This window comes from Wasmannia auropunctata, unplaced genomic scaffold (assembly GCF_000956235.1).
Source record: "Wasmannia auropunctata unplaced genomic scaffold, wasmannia.A_1.0 LD336056.1, whole genome shotgun sequence".
In the NCBI taxonomy this organism is placed as follows: Eukaryota; Metazoa; Arthropoda; class Insecta; order Hymenoptera; family Formicidae; genus Wasmannia; species Wasmannia auropunctata.
Genome location: NW_012026834.1, coordinates 56208 through 74232, shown reverse-complemented (window position 1 = coordinate 74232; position 18025 = coordinate 56208). Strand labels below are relative to the sequence as shown.

Genomic DNA, 18025 nt, shown 5'->3' with positions numbered 1-18025 from the left:
GTTACTGGCATAAATTACTTACCGCGCGCGTCGTACTCGTCAACATTGCGGCGGAAAGTACACGGAGAGAGCCAACGGTTTTCCATCCGGAAACTTTGTTGAAAATTGCAAGTAGCTTATTATCGAACTTCCGTCGGCAAAATAAGTTGTTGTGGATATTAAATATCGTAACATTCTTCGCCGCGCGGATATGTATAGTTTCGTAGTCGAATTAGTATAGCTTTCGCTTTTCGACACGCGATCCTTTGGCCGTAACAAGCGGTCTTATTAATCCCGGGCGCCGTGAACTCTCTCTGTCGTTATTTCGAGATAATTCGGGTAATTTTCGCGCTGGGGGCTTTTCCATTCTTCGAGGACCGTTTTTCGCGTTAATACCGTTACAGAGATAGTTCACTCCCGGAAAATCGCGCGAAGCTTTCATTCATTTTTTTTCACTCCCTCTCGCAAATTAAATTTCCATTTTTTTTTAAATGTTAATAAGAAGACACTTAATTAAATTATTTTAATTCGTTAAAATGTTATTACATCAATTTTTCTATGAAAAAGCTAAAGTATGTCTTTTTCTCAATTAATAAATATTTGTTAGTTAAATAACAGCAAACGTTTTTAGCGTGCGTATGTATAACATGTTTGCTATGAAACGCATACGCGAATAGAGATGCAGGTCGAAACGTTGGAAAATAAACTGATGGCGGGAGAAGGAAAAATAAACTATCGATTACCGCGGTGATTTGAGCAATTTATCTCATAAATAGCATCGCACCGCGCAATTATTTACTCCCTATTGGTCAAGCATTATTTGACAATAATTTTGCGCATCATTTCGTGCACGCGCACATCGAGCGATGCAAAAGCATATTTGATGAAATTCACGCAATACTAATAATCACCTGGAAGAATATTCATTTATCAGTGATTATTAGCTAATGATTATCAAGCGTAACATTTGGATAAATTATTTCTAATCCCTACACAGAGAATTAATTGTTTTTTTTATTTGTATCACTTTTGTTTTGTAATTTTATTAAATGAAACAATTAATTACAAGATTTGTTTTTTTCAATTTTTATTACAAAATATTGCTTTCATTCACACTTAACATATAATATTAATTTCCTGTAAATTAAGGTGTATGACATATTAATTAACGATAAGATTTTTGAACCGAGTAAAAATATTTAATTAGGTTATCGGTTTAATTAATAAAACTCAGTAATTTTTTAACTTTATAATATGTATGTAATTAATTATTAAATAGTATCTTATATTTTATAAAATTGTGTTACGAATATATGCTAAAATTAGAATATAATTCGGTACTTTTTGTATTTTTTTCAGGATTTTTCATCGCGCTGGAAATTCATAGCAAATGAACTTCGCGTATCGCTCGATCCATGCATATCGCGCGTGTAATCGCGCATCCGAAGTGCCGACTAAACTATTGCTGCAACGTATCAATTGAGGTAATATTAACTACATGTTTAACTCGTCGCGCTAGAATGCACTTTGCACGCGCTCACTCAGTATACGTTGATAATGACAGTCTCATTTACATATGCGCGTCATATCGCGCAATGACAGTCGTAAATTGGAATACTGGATAAAAGTATTAATACAAATTTCTTGTATTTTTTTGCGCTTGCGGAACTTACGTCAATATAGCGAACTATGTATAAAGCAATGTACATTATTTGCCTATTATTTATAATAGAACACTGTTGCAAAGGATAGAACTAAATGGGGCTTGAAACAGCTGAAAGCACGCATAGAAATAACATAGCGATGTGTTATACTATTATACTCGTACTCGCTACTACCGTCTACTCGATACTTGTATTGTAGATACTCGAATAAATCGACGTGTGTCACCATATACGCTTTACGAACAACACGCTTAATACCCTGCATCGCGTCGGGGAGAAAGATCGTATCCCCTTGGACCTGGCTCCGCTCGCGCGCCTGTAAACGCACTTTCCTCCTTCGCGAGTGGCCAAAGTAAACGGCCAAACAAGCAAACAGACACTCTACAAATCTCGTCACCCAACAGCCACCGCCCGCACGTAACTCCTCCGCCCGACTAAAGAAATATTCGCAAAGGCGACTCCCGACGCAAAGTCGTTTCGCCGAGTTTCAGCGTTCTTCGTTTCATTTTTCTCGTTTTTTATCTCTCCTTTTTTCTCCCTCTCTATCTCTTTTTGACTCCGTTTTATCCAATTTTTTTCCCTTCTACTATTCATGCTCTATCGCAATGTATAACGTACTTTATTACTTTCTCTTGTATCAATCGAAATAATATAAACACTTGGACTTTGGTGTAAAATTTATAAAATATTAACTGTCATTTTAATTATCTCTTTACTATTATTTAATCATTCTTTTACTCTTTGTTTTTACGTAAGTTATAAGTTGTAAGCTACAATTTATTTTTAAGACTACATTATTTTTCTAGCGTTATTGTTGAACTACTCCTCATCTATTTTTCTCTCTTCTCCTCTTCACATTTCTCTTTTTGCCATCGTTTTCTCCCAGTCTCATTTTTCCGATTGTCTCGCAAAAGCGGCTTTGCCTATCGTATAACGAGACGTTTGAGGCGAGTTTTGTCGCGATTCGATGGCGGGTACCGGTAATGCAAAACATAAGCGGAAGAGCTCGGCTATATATACCGACAGGCGTGGTGCTAAATTCATCGGGACGCATAAATGCGAGAGTTGGAGGTCGGGATGTACATTGTAGGATCCTCCCATTTGTCGCTTTCTGAAATCGTTGCAGCGGGAGTCATTTCCAGACGAACGTTGACTTGTAAGACATTCCATCGGAAAATATCTACATCCGTGAGATTTTACATTAATTACTACTCATACAAACAAAATAAATATATATATGTATTTATTTTGCTTAGAATTATAAAATTAATTACATTTATTCAGTGCGATCCTCTCGAGCGAATTCTCTTTCAAAGGAAAGGAGGGAGAAAGAGATTTGGAAAGTTGCGATGGAAGATACGCTGCATTTATGGCGGAAGCATTACGTCCCGGATTGAATGAAAAATTTCGAAATAAGATCGAGAATTTGCATCGCGATATCGCTTCATCGATGACATCATTCGCCTCGATGAAAAGCCGCGGAACGAAGGGTCCCCGTTTAATTTAACTCAATTTATTCTTTCGTTTGCCCGCCTCTGAATGGCCCGTCCCTTCTTCCATTCACCCTTCGTTAAGCGGCCGATAAGTGAAAATTCCCGATTGGCCGGATGCTGTCTTTCTACGGTCCGCACGTCCCGGCCCTTATTTATCCCTTTCAGCGTCACGCATTACCGCTCGATATTAGATGCACAATGAAGCGTCTCGGCAGCCTCCCGACGGGCCCCTTCGCGTCGCGCTCATAATTGTTGCTTTGCGGATGCACCTCCACGAACCTACTTCAACTATCCGCAATCTGGAACCTGGCAGCGTCTACAAAGTTTCTCCGGATCTGTTTTGGATTTGTTTCGAAACTATTCGATGCATTTGTGTGACGCGGGAACATATTGTATGTGTCATATGGAAAATATGCATTTCGCGGATAATATATAGTGCATGTTTAAAGAAATGAAATAACATTATGCATAATAATGTACATATTAAAAAAAAAAAGAAAAGTATTCTTTAAATCACAGAAATATGTTTTGGAGGGATATTTTAAGAACGAGAGATAAAATTATTTTTTTTTTGCAATTAATAACATTTTAATATTTTCAAGAATTATTTATGTAATATATAATATGGTTGACCTTTATGAGCATATGAGAATATTATGTACTCTCTTTTAACTAGATATTTTAAAAGGTACGTTTTATAACTTGTTGCTAAGAAAAGATTAGTATTATAGGCCCGAAAAAAACGGCGACTCTGAATTATTGATGAGATGTCGAAATGTTAGATATTTATAGTCGGTCTAGAATTACTTCTTCACTCGTATCAATACGTCAGCAACATTTATAAATCATGATTTACGCATTGATTTTTCACAATTAGAACAGAATATATTTTTAATATCTTTTTTTTTCTTGCAATAAATACAAGAATAAATGAAATAATAAATGTATAATAAATTTTAGAAACGTTTTATTATCCTATTTCAAATTAATTATTGCTCTCTTTCGAATAATAAGTTATTAATTCTACGCGGAAAGAACGATTTTGCCGGAAGGTCTAAAAATTCTGCTAGATATGGATATGAAAATAATTTTATAAAACAATTTGATATTTTAGCAACCAAGAATTGAATTTCCAACAAAATTATTTTGATGGTTTAATAAAATTATTTTCAGATCTGTGTCCAGCAAAGTTTTTATATCGTCCAGCAAAGTCGCTCTTTCCGTATATCTTATAAAAATATGAGAAAATTTCCCAACTCATTTCATGGTCTAAAATTTATAAAATCGATCGTAGTATAATTAGAATTAAAATAAAATGGGAAATAGTATAATCTTTTCTTACATGTACATATTTTAAGCTCCAAGTTCAATAAGGATCGCGTGTAAGCATGAATTTCTAGGCGGAAGAACTTGAAAAGAGTTAAACGGAATCTGACGGATTAAAGTAAATTCCCGCGACAATTCGTCGAGATCACGATGCAAATTGGGCAATTTACGGATAGAACGGAAGAATGCCAGTCGTTAAGGCTATGCGTATCGGGGTGCAGGTGTCACGGGCGCTTGCCTGTTTGCGAGAAATGGATCCGCAAAGAATATCCTGGCGCGCGCGCTAGTTTTCCTCTAGGAAATCTTATTTACTCACCGAGAACGCGCGGGGGGAAGGAGGGAGGGAGAGGGGGACGAGGTCGGCTGAAATTGAGTGACGTCAGTAATCAAATGCCATTCACCCGTTATGAAGACGTTTCGCCTCGGTGGAAATTATCATGCGAATGCGCGACTGGAGGAAGCGATAAAACCTTGATAGTTTGCGAAATTTTCTTGTCTACGTCAAACTATAATATCTACCTATCTTTCTTCACGGTCCGCCCCCCAGCGCCGCCCTCCTTTTCTCTTTCCGTCATCGCCCGTCTCTTACGGTATCTGCAGTCTTTATTAAAATCGTAATCTTTTATTTATCCCACGGACATCCCGCCTGTACGTTTGAACGGTCTATTTAGCTTTTTACTAGATGTAGTTATTATTCAAGACAAAAGATAAATTATATTCGATTTTATGCATCGACAAGGGCTGCTAAATATTCATGTTCACTTTCGTACAATTTTATTTTTCTCATTTGTCTTTTTATCTTATTGCAACTTGTTGGAATTTTTTCCTTTTTAGTCATTTGTGATTCAAAATCTATTAGTGTCTGTAGCCGTACATGTGCGTGCGTGCGTACGTGCGTGCGTGTGCGTGTGCGAGCGTGTGTATGTGTGTGTGTGTGTGTGTGTGTGTGTGTGTTATATAATAAATAATTATATGTATAATGAAGAAATTAATAGATGATTAATACCCAAAATAATCCCGATTTGCTGGTTTATTAATTAGCTACTATTATTGATATTCAAACATGTAAGCATTAAAACCTGTATTCCGATGCATTTCCATTAAAATCATTTTATTTCTGAAATAAATTCCACTTGAAATGAACTAAAAACCTATTTACATCGTTAAGCTTAATCTGCGAAACCTTTTAGCTTCTAGTATTAAATATTGTCGTAATTAGAGCCCTTTTAAAATACTACGCTATGAAAAGATTGATCCATTTCGTACATATAAAAATTTTTATCTGGATACATTACAATATGTTATACGCATATAGATATACGTATATATTTTTACTTTGAATATCGCATGATAGATGTACGATTTTTTATTTATACGCGCGGACAGTGAAGTGAAATTAGAGCGATAATATGCGTGTTTTAACGGCAAAACTGCAGCGAATGCGTGGTTCGCTTTAGCTGCAGCGCGGGACACGCGTCGGCATTCAGAAAAAGTAATATCTCACCGGCGTGGTGCGGAAGGTCGTAAGGCCAATATCGTCGTGTGTCGTGTGTCGCGCAAGTGTGCGTTTCAAAAGCGGATTAGTTCCGGTATTGTATTTACAGGTGGTCGTGCACAGTCGGGCGGCTTAGTTGCAAAATTGCCCGTACATATAGCGCGATATATATATCTCATGGTTCTCGTATTCATCGGGTTCGGCGGCCCTCGAAATCTGCAAACGCGCGTGTTCGCGTGACACGATAGGTATCCTACTCTTATTCGGATTCTAATATCGCCGACGGATTCATTAAGGGAGATTTCGCTAAATTGATCTTGTTTTTTCGCAATTGCCTTTCGATTTCCCGCCCTCCATCTATTACCATCTCAAGGCGATACCTTATACATATAATTGATATAAATTAACCAAAATCTCGCCGGCTATGTCTATACTTGCGTGTAATCTGCCATTAGTCAGGGAATAATAAAGATTTGGTACTTACCAAAAATATCATTCGGATAGATAAGAAGCGCCAGTAACACTATTAGAAGTGTCTTTTGCCAATCCACCATTTTGTCACAATCATGGATCCAGCTGGAACATAAAATATTATGTTATATATCCCTTGAAACGAATAATTTTTTTTATATATCACTCAACTTCAATTTCACACACATTGTTACGTATTTCAATTTACGTTCTCTTTTTACGTATTATGTTCCCCTTTTTAAATAATAGTTTTTTTTTACGATCATTCTTCAAATTGTAATTTATATTAGGATTGTCATCTTTGGTAGGAGATATCACGATTCTCTCGCGCATTGTTACATTATTAATTAATAAAATATTGAATACATTGCATAATGCATGGACAAAAATGATATTTAACGAGAATCGCGAGTAATTAAACACGTCATGTCAGTTAATTATAGATACAATTTATCCCGCGTATCCTTTTGATGATTTATATATATATATATATATATATATATATATATATATAAATTATTGATGAATATAATTAAATAAATCTATCGATGTCTTTGTATTCAACGGCTGGAAATCAAATGCAGGCCAACAAAGGAAGACGAAAAGTTATAGAATAACAAATACGATCGCAATTGCATTTAGGGAAGTAACCTATATCGTTTATCACCGATCAACTTTATTCAAATCGTATATTAAGAATTGCGAACGAAACGATTTGATCAACCGATATGCAAATAATCGACAGATTCTGAGCATTATAATCCCCCTCGAATTGCGTACCGGCGGTCCCTTACTTTATATTGGCTTGCCTGTCCGCGCGCGCGCGCGCGGCTGGGGCGAAAATAAAAATAATAAAGAAGGCGTGGAGGCGTGGGAGAATATATATTACTGGCGGGAACACATTAAAGTCGTGTCAGTGTCTCTGTGATGATATTCCACGGGGATATTTCTTATCCTTTCATCTAGACTTTGCGTACAGATCAAAACGCGTATACCCGCCGTTCCTCAGGTTATATTGGGGATGATAGTAGAGAGGGGGGGAGGGAAGGCGTTTGTTTGCGCGCGATATTATATCAAAGATCAAGAAAGAAATACCATGAAAGTAAGGGATCTTTCCGACATACATCGCAAATATACGCAAAAGGTGAGTTAATCTTCAAGAAAAAAATAATAGATTTCATTGTTGGCGAAGGCCAACGATGAAATCTATTATTTTTTTCTTGAACAGGTGCACGGAGAGAATTTTATTTTAAAATTTATCCTGAAAATCATGTCAATTGTAGGACAACATAGTATTTCGATGAATTTTATGTGATTTTCACTATATTTTTTAGTATATGTTACAATAAATTTATTGTAGTGCACAGTGAAATTTATTGTAGTGTACAATAAAATTTGTCGAAATACTATGTTGTCCCACGATTAACATGATTTTCAGGGTAAATTTTAAAAAGAAATTCTCTCCGTGTGCGATAAAAACTTTTTGGTGTATAAAAAAATCCTTTTTGATAAAAGAAATTGTCGTCGAATAAATATTACAATTTTCTCAATAATCTTAAGGTTTTCCTCTAATATTAATTTCACTCGATATTATCGATAGCAATTAAGCGAAATTGATTTCGCCATACAGTAATTTAGAATAATTTCAGTAGCGTGTAATTATATAAAATTAGTGGCGAAATTGATTGCATCTTGCAGTGCAGCAAAAATTTAAGAATTATAGGATATTAAGATACGTGCTTAGAAGAATTTATCACGGCAATAACATCGCCTTTAGCGACCCGGTTGGCGCGTTGCAAGCGTTAAACGCCAATCAGGCAAGTTTCCCTTGTGCAGCAGCACACTGATAACTCCATTACGGGGCGCAACGCAGCTACCTGACTTGTTAGACACTTCGAATCATAATATTAAATTGATGTGTCACTCATATCGACCTTCTTGCAGTTATATAATAACGACGATAATGCTCATCTATCTCCTTTCATTTTCACGAAATGAGTAATGTAACGAAACGAAATCAAATGTTTCGCATATAGAAACGCATAATATGCAAAGTAACGTAGGTATAGATGTGCGGCATAATTTAAGCAGCTCTCATATAATTTCCCGTGTAAAGTTACGACGGCTTTCACGTACTGCGTCACGCAACACTTATTACTTTATTGCATAAATGAATCAAACAAATATGATAATTATAATTTGAATTGGCTTCGTTTCGCAATTTAAATAATCTGTGCTCCTCCAGATTACAACGAGCGGTACGTCGAAATCCTTGTAATACTTAATTCACCCCCTGCTGCTTGCAAGGCTTAAAAAGCACATTATACGCAGGCGCTTGATTGTCCCACCGGGAGGCAAAGATCCTAACGCCAAGTCGAGTATCCACGCTGTTGCGCCCGAAAGGAGGAGTCGTCGCGCGAAAGTTTGTCCACGACAACTCCACGACGGAAAACGGTGGAAGTTAGGTACATTTATCGTTCCCTCCGGCCGAATGCACGCAATACGAGCGAAGTGTATCCATCATGTGGGCGCGTGCCCGCGCGACAAGAAGCAGAATCAAGTTCGAGACTCGGCGCAAGCTTTTCCGCTCGAGTGCAATGAGCAATAGCGATCGTATCCAACAAGTTTCGAAATGTGATGAGTGAAAAGGCCAGGCGATAAAACTTGACACTGGCATGGTACAAAGTTGGCGAAATAGCTCTCTATTTCTTTCTCTCTCTCTCTCTCTCTCTCTCTCTCTCTCTCTCTCTTCGTTCTCTTTCTCTTGCGAAATTTGCAACTTTCACGAGCATATACATGGATACAAACATGCTCGGTGCTCTCGCAGCGCAAATAATCGCGATAATTCCCAGCGCGTTCCAGTAAACGTCGTGAACGCAAAATTTGCTACAATTTGTGTAAAAAGCGTACTCGGGGAAAAGATTGCAAAACGTAATATATATATATATAAGCGCGCCAAAGTAACTGGGAGCATTTTTACGGAATAATAATTTACATGGAAATATCGTTTGTCGGTGTCGTCCTTACGATACGGACGATATAGAAACAACCGCGGCTTACCCTATTTTATACCGCACGGTTACGGTACAAGTTCGTCCGTGAAGCGAGGAGCCGCGTCGTCGTCATATATACCACGGGCGAGACGTGACTTTATTCAAAGCGGATTCCGTCGTTTACTCGATACACAGGCCGGAGTAATATCGAGTTTGGATTTCGACTAACAAGAGAGAGCCGGCACGAAAAGGCGCGCGCGCGCGCGGCTGGCGAACGACGAGCCACCGTGTAAACAATACCATCGAGTAATTAGACGTATACAAGACAATTCTTCTCCCGACGAATGGAGAGTCGGGCGTCATGGTAGACGAGCCGTATTGTCTTACACGGGTTTAGGACGACAATTCGAAACCAAGAACGCGAAGACGCGCCCCTTTGTCTTACGTTGCGCCTTTGTGCATTCTGTGCAAATTTTCAGTTGAAACTCTTTTGTCGCCCCCCCCCCTCCTCCCCTCCTCTGCTCCACCCATTTTCGTTTTAACTCCGTCGGTTTCGTGGCAAGCAAAATACTTGCATTTATTATTTACATCTATTTAAATTCTAAACGTGAGAAACGACCCGAGTAAAAGTTGCGTATTGCGGTCAGAAGGTAATAGGTATTTTCAATATTTTAAGAACGCTTCTTACACGTCATTCCTTATTCAAATCTCTTGTAGAAATCGAAATGATCGACTTCACGAAATAAAAATAAGTAGAGAAAATTGACGAAATTATATAGTGTCAATTGTGGACCTTTATTAAAATATTGAAATTAAGAAGTAAGTTTATTCAAAAAATGTAGTTGTTTTTAATTTAGCTTTTGAGAGGCTTGTTTATTGTATATATAAACATAAATGATGAGGATTTCACACGAAGGAATGCGCTGAGAATAGCAGATCGCGTAACAAAGGGACGATACACGTTCAGCCAATCGCAAATTATTGGGGATCTCTGAAGTATTAGAGTAACCTCGCGCAGTGGTTACAGTCCGTGATTAGTCAGACGCGCGGAGCTAAGCCCAAGTCGTGTACACCTGAGTTCGGTAATTTATAGCCGAAGCCATTGTAACCATTTCGGTTACGTGATACTTTCGAGCGGCGCATGATTATTATCGCAATTAGTAATTGAATGCAACGGTCAAAGGGAAAAAGAGGTTCACGTCGCGCACGATTAAATTAAAAATTATTACGTATTCTGATCATATCATTGGCGGATTTAAAGCTGTAAGGTTTTAATGTCATAGCAATTAGAGTACTCCTAACTTTGTATATCCACACTTATATATATCCTTCCAGATACTTATTTAAATTATGTTTGCGACTGTGGTTTTAGAAACAAACGGAAAGCCAAACTGGAAATTGCATAAGATTATTATATACTATGAATATTTTATGATATAACTACTTCAAATTTAATCTAAAATTCTCCGGTTTCCGCAAAGTTTCCTTTCTAATGAGTTCATTTAAACGCATAAAATTCAAATCTTCCTAATGGCGAAACTTTTAGATGCACACAGCTGGAAATTAAACCATGCCGCAGTCACGTGATAAATGTGTCCATAATCCGAATGCATCTCCGTTGCAATTCGGAGTAAAGAACATGCTGTCATGATGAATTTCCCCTTCGGATCCGTTTGATTATCTTTTCGGCAAGTTATACAGCGCGCGTCTCTCGGCGTAAGTGAGACTATATGCCTGCGATGCCAACAACGCGGAAATGATTCTCTCGCGCGCGCGAGAACCTTGTTACGCAGAAATTGAATTATTCCCCGACAAGTGCCGGGGCTGCAAGAATATCGCGATACAGAGAAAAAAAATCACCTCGCGCGTATCGCCTCGCCTTATAATGCGATCTACGGGCAGGTAAAGCAACGTCATGCGGGACGTGAGCGCGTGCGAATGCGAGCGAAATGGTTTTTACAACGCCGGGAATTATATGGCGGTTGTAATTCTTGCGGTTTCCCCGTCGGCGAAGCGGAGCGGCGCGGGCGCGGCGACGCACTTGCACAAGAAACTAATCTGCATTCGAAATTTCATTCTTGTCGAATGTGAAATGAAATTTCCGGCGCGCTGATGTTGTCGCGCGCGACGCGCACGTCGTCGGGCGAAGAGGGGAGGAGGCGTACATTAATTTTAAGGAAGCCGACTTCCCTGCACCACCATTACCAGGAGGGTCGTCTCCGCTTTTAGGGTTCTCGGTACCGTTTCTACTCTTGTTTCGCGCGTAAATGTCCATTTACGCGTTCACTCGTAAATATACGATTGCTCTCTATAGAGGGAGCCGAGATGGGACACGAGATCACTGAATCAGATTCGAGCGGTTTAACTTCTCATCGTCGTTGACCCTGTTTCGGGATGTTCCTTCCCTTATGGAGGGTACAGCTCGAGCGGCGTTTTTCCTTTTTCACCCTCTCAACTTTTTGCGACTGCGGTGTGGGCTGCTGATGGTAACTACCGGAAAATGTCAATTCGAGTGGGACGTTTAGTATTAGTGACCACCAAGTGACCACTGAAACGTATTAAAGCGCGTTTGTACATGTTGAAACTTACTCACCGTGACCTTACCGGGGTATTCGGTGCTCCATAATTTTCCACCGTGTATCAGATTAAATTGAGGAAGGGAAGAAGAAAAAAAAAGAATAGCACTCGATATATGACGTATTATATTATCGTGAAAATAAAGGTGTGGTTGAAAATTTTAATTTAAATTGAAAGCATATAAAACGGATCAATTTACATAAAATTCATTTTCTTCTTGAAACAAGCTGGAAATGTTCCGCTTTCATTTCAATGATTATTTAGATTGATTTAATTGTAGATTGTGGAAAATATATATTTGAATATTTTGCAAAATTATAGCGGCGGAAGGTATAATGAAAAAGACCTCGCGAGTTTTGTACATTATGTTATGTAATTCGAAAAATGAACACAAGATATTTTCCAATTTGCCACGCGGCAAAGGATTAATCCGAGTTTCTGCAAGCACCGGCCGCACTTCGTTGGACGATTAAATAATCCGGGTGATGGCTAATTTGATCGTCATTTCGCCGGCGTGTCGCGCTGACGAGAAAACTCTGTGATCGCAATTTGTCCGTAAACGCTTTCATCGCCGTCGTAAAGAAATCGTTCCCGTTACCGCTCCCGTCCGACGGAAAGTTTCTTTTTCTAATGAAGAAAGGAGCCCGCCGACCCCCGACTGCATCCGTTTTAACGAAGTCCGCCCAGGAAGAACTCTCATTTTCTGCGCATCTCTCTCCCCCTCTCCTCTCCCCCTCCTCCCTCTTCCGCGATTCAATACGCAACGCGGAGAATTGCAATGGCACAAGTGTTTTTTAATTCGATTCTTTTGCAGGAAAGGGGAAGAAAGAGAATGGGAGGTCTTCTGTGAACCCTTATTCAACTTGACAGGCCGCGAATAAACAGCGATCAAACACAGCTTCATCAAAAGTAATTAATTAACTTGTTTGTGCGCTGGGAATCAATCTGGAAGAACTTACAGCTTTTGTTTTATTTAGAATCGCTATTAATCTCCTTTTGTGCCGGATACCTTTCTTGTTTCGGAAATTTAAAAGTTGTGTCTTTTATAAAAAAAATGTTTTTTTTATTATAAAGATCATTTTGTGTGTGTGTGTGTGTAAAATTTATGACTTTTTTATAGGTGAATTTTATTACCGTATAAATTGGTTAATGTATACATACATACATACATACATATGTATAAAACATTAATGACTAACCAATTTATACGGTAATAAAATTTACCTGAGAAATGACTGAAAAAAAATAAAATAATATAGACAATTTTTTATTTATTTACCATCCTAAAGTTTAGTTCGCGTGTAATTATTTTGAATTAATTGAGTAGCATTTGTTATTAAAAAGAATGTTTTCAGACATTAAAAATGTCTGTTAGTATAGTAATAATTAATATAATTTTTATACATCTTTTTGCATATATCGTCAATATTTCGAAACATTTTCATATTAGGTGGTATATTGAATTCTGAGCAATAGACATTTATCTCCTATCTCGGTAGAGGATTAAATGTTATCTTTCACATTCCCATCGGGTCACGAAGTCGTCGCCACGTGTCTCGCTCCCGAGACGAGGCGCGGAGAAAGATGAATGAAGATTCGTGTAACGAATACGACGGTTAGGGACCCCTCCCTCTTTCCGTTCCTATTATCAGTTACTGCTTTCAAGCGGGGGAGGGCGAGCGGCGACTCGTTTCGACCTCGCCGCCGCCGCGATAAAAAGAGCAACGACTATCGCCCGCGATATTGCGAAAGGACTAGTATCGTGGCAACAGACGCTGATAAAAGATGGGAGAGGAGTATAATCCCCTCGTGTCGTCAGGTTCGCCGGCGATGGGGTCTCAATGTTTTCTGGCTATGCCTCTGCCTCCATGCCTCTCCTCGCTTCTCGCCTACTCGCGCTGGAAAACAGTTCCGAGCACTTGGCGGCGTATACGCACGACGAAACGCGCGGAGATTCTGCGCGATCCCAAAAGACCCCCTCCGTTTTTTTTATCTTACCCCTTCGCGTTCCCTTCAACGGCATCAACGACCCGGCAGCGCGGCTGGCGATAACTCGTCGCGGATAATCGCGCCCGCTCGTAACTGAAGATTAGCTTCCTTGAGCCAAGTCCGGACTGATATAACGACTATAGTCATAAATGGGCGAGCGCTTATACAGTCGCTTAGGTAAGAAAATCAAGATGAACAAAGAGAGAATTCTCTTAGTAATTATTTCTCTCTCATTTGTATCACCGCACAACGGCATTTGATGTATGACGGGATGCCCAACGATTTTGGGCATTGTTTTATCTTCACTGTTTTTTTTTTGGTCAAAAAAAGATGAGGCTGCAGCTATCAACTTTTTCTTTTCTTTCTATGTGTTCTCCAGATCTCGCACTCGCAGTGTATACACGGAAAGAACGATTTTGTTGAAAGGTCTAGAAATTTTGCTAAAAACAGATCTGAAAATAATTGTTTGTTGAATCATCAAAATAATTTATTGGAATGTTAAAACTGATAAGCATTACTATAAAACGTTTTGATATTCTAGCGATCATTTTGACTTTTGTACAAAATAATTTTGATTATTGAACAAATTATTTTCAGATCTGGATTCAGCAAAATTGTTCTTTCCGTGTATAATTCATTTCATGCATATGCATCCAAGAGAGACGGCGCGGCGGCAGTTCGTTTCGTTCAGAAAGTTCGCACTCTTTTACCACATTCCACCTATTTGATTTCTTTTGCATGAAAATTGGACGAAAAATCATTTACGATTTTCGACTGTTTGCTAAGCGCAGATTTTGTTTTTTGTTTTAAAGAAGGAATTTAGAGAACGTATTTCTGTAAATAGCGTCGTATTTCCGCGGGCTACATGAATACGCAGATAAAGGTAAGAAGACGGATAAATATATTCTCTTGCGGCCGCAGCATAGAATTCCTGTATATGTTCTTGGATCAGCTGCACCGCGCGCGGCCTGCACGATTTTAGCGTCTCTCTTAACGGCATCGTCGGGGGTTAGTGCGTCGCGAAAGTGCAAAAAGTCATAAAGCACCGTGCAGAAGAAACGTCAGGAAAAATACGGCTCGCGAGGTTCCGTCTAAATCCATACGATATCGCTTATCCTGATATTGGCAATCTTCGATATCCTGATAGCAACAGATATTACTTTGTACGACGTCTGTACGTGACCTCTTATGTTTGCCGGAACTTCCATTCTCGAATTCGCATTTATTGAAACTACGGACGATACGGAAATACGTAAAATTTCGCGTATACGGAGAGAGAGAGGGGCTGGTATTTTGTAACGCGATCTGCGCATCGAGAATGCATAATTATGCGGTTAAATAATATGCAAAGTCACTCCTCAATACGGAGGAATTTAATTTAATTTTAAATATGTTTAAATATATATATATATATATATATATATACACATAGTTCACGTGCGCGTGCGTTTTATCGGGATTCATCACTTTGCATTTAGACCCTCTGAATTACAATCGCGCACTTGCATCCGCGGTAAGAAAAAGGACCTTATCGATTGTACTATGCAAATGCGAATGTGCTCGACAGTGCCCTGCCATAAGGTTCTTCTCTCATTAACATGACGAATTCATATAAGACTCTGAAGGATTTCATAACTATGCTGTGACAACCATTCTTGAATTATTTCTGATTGGCAAGGCAAAAGACGAAGAGACATTAATAGGCATTAGGCAGTTATATTTACTTGTAATTATTTGTATAATTCAGAAACTATTCGCGCTTTAACATTTTAGTCAATGGGAAAGACGACTTCAGAAAAGTAGCGAAAGTGATTATCTAGTTCAGGCATTGAAATTTAAGTATGGATTCTGAATTCTATGAAAATTATTCTTAGTGTAATAATAAATGTAAAAAAGTAATAATTAATAAATAATATATATATATATATATATATATAATGTTGGGACACACATAGTTTATTAATATAAAACCTTCCAGACTTCGAGATTTAATTTCTGCTTACCCTTTTGTAATACATCCGTCGTCCGAATTTTGCCGTTTAAAAGCGTAAAAACGCGCGCGGCTGGAAAATGGGGCTTTAATGCCCGCGGAATAATAACTCCCGCCGCTGAAAATAAATCGTACAAAGGCCCGTACCGCGTCCTATCCGCGGAACCGTCGCCTTGTCTTTGACGTTTCTGACTAATGATCCCCCCCTCCCCCTCCCTCCCCCACTCGCCTTCTCGACCCCTTTCTATCCCTTCTCGAGAGAACTCGGAATATTATTATATTCCGAGTATAATGATTGATTGATTAATGCGGCACACCACAAAATTACAGAAACCGGTCGGACTTCCCGTTTAACCGTCCGCTCGAGAAAAACTCGTAATGGGTTCTCGTTTTGGTAGATTGAATGGAAGCCTAACGCGGGCGCACAAACTGGCTAAGAAATAGCGACGCTGCGTCTCGCGATTACAGATTTCCTGATAAATCCCCGAGAAGATTTTTTTTTCTCGGCGAAATTTTGGGGTCGGAAGTAGCGAGGAGGGGAGAACGGAACTCGGGACGGATATATCGCAAAAACAAACGGGAGGGGGGGGGAGAGCGCGCTCGTAGTCCCATAATGGAGCAAGGCTTCGCTTCTCGAAGAAGTCGTGTTCGATCCCGGAAAGTTTTCAAGACTTTCCGCCCTCTTCTTTCACACACGCGCGCGCGTTCGCTCGTGGTAGACTCGCCACCTTCTTCACGCTTTCGCCACCGTGCCCTTATAATTCAAGAAATATATCGTTGCCATCGGTACTTGCATCCTATTGCGTCCTCACATTTTCTTTCCTTTTTTCCTTTCTCGTTTCTTTCTCGAACAATGTGCCGAAACTTTCGAGCGATATTGCTTAGATTTAAAAATAAATGATACGAAAAAAGTAGTAGGTATGGTATAGGAATGTATCATAAATATATTTACGAATCGCACAAATATAAGAGAAAGAAAATTATTTTTCGTAAATATTTTTCCGGATATAAGTTGAAATTATGGATTAAAGTCTCTTTATATAAAATCATATTTTGAGAAAAATGATTTTAAGCGTTACTTAGATTCTCCTACTAATATACAGTTTTTCTTTTATGTAGTAATCATACTAAAAATATTGTATCGGCATAAGTGCTAAACTCAACTGCATTGCAAATATCGGCAGGTAGAGCGCGAAGTAACTAAAAATTCGGGTTCCGCTGGCTCGGGCAATGTCATTGAAATATTTCACCGAGCCGAAAATTAGCACGAATTAAGCTTCACGTTTAAAACGGGCCGTGTTTAACCTCGAGGATCATTGATTCTCGTTGAGGTGCGAACGACAGGAGCCGCTTCTGACAAGCCGTAAGTCGTTACGCCGATTGGCCGCCTTCAAATCGTCCTATTTTTAAATTTAAGCCCGCGCTATATTTCAACCGACCGACAATTCTGATCCAGTTTCTCTCGCGCAGCACTTAACGTCACGGGAGAGAAAGCTCGTAAGAAATTGAAATTGTTTCACAGAGCGCGAATGTGGCTCGAGCGATAATTTCCTCTTTTTTTTTTTTGCGTTAAAGTTGGAAGAAACGTCGCGCCGTTGAAACCTAATTAAATCTCGATGTTATTTAACGAAGGTCCTACACCGCGTATTAAAACTCATGCGCGACGGCGGGCAATAAAAAATTCACTCGCTAAGTGGACCACAATTACAGGCGGGACAATCACAAGCGAAAGCGTTTCACTAAAAGCGTTTCGTGTTATTTTTCAGCTTTTACATCGTGAATTTTGTTTCTGCGCAAATTTACGATTTGTGTGCGCGATTCTTCTGTAAAAGATGTAGAGGCATTCACATTTTCGTTACTTCAGGAAGGATGCGTTCATAAACAGATTATTTACATAAAATAAATTAATATATTATTTATTCAAATATATTGAAGCCTAATAAAATATTATATATTATTTTTAGGACACAAAATATTAATAATATTTCTTTATAAGTAAAAAAAGCTAATTCTTTTGTTTTAACACACACACACACACACACACACAC

At 38.8% G+C, this 18025-nt stretch overlaps 1 protein-coding gene across 1 annotated transcript in view; it reads right to left on the bottom strand.

Moving 5' to 3' along the window:
* Positions 1 to 18025, bottom strand: part of LOC105450745 (lachesin) — an 85390-nt gene that overhangs the window by 35084 nt on the left and 32281 nt on the right. Inside the window, exon 2 of the mRNA XM_011690732.1 lies at positions 6442 to 6533. Within this exon, the coding sequence (XP_011689034.1) occupies positions 6442 to 6511 (70 nt within the window). The 5' untranslated portion in view covers positions 6512 to 6533. The remainder of the gene's footprint in view (positions 1 to 6441; positions 6534 to 18025) is intronic.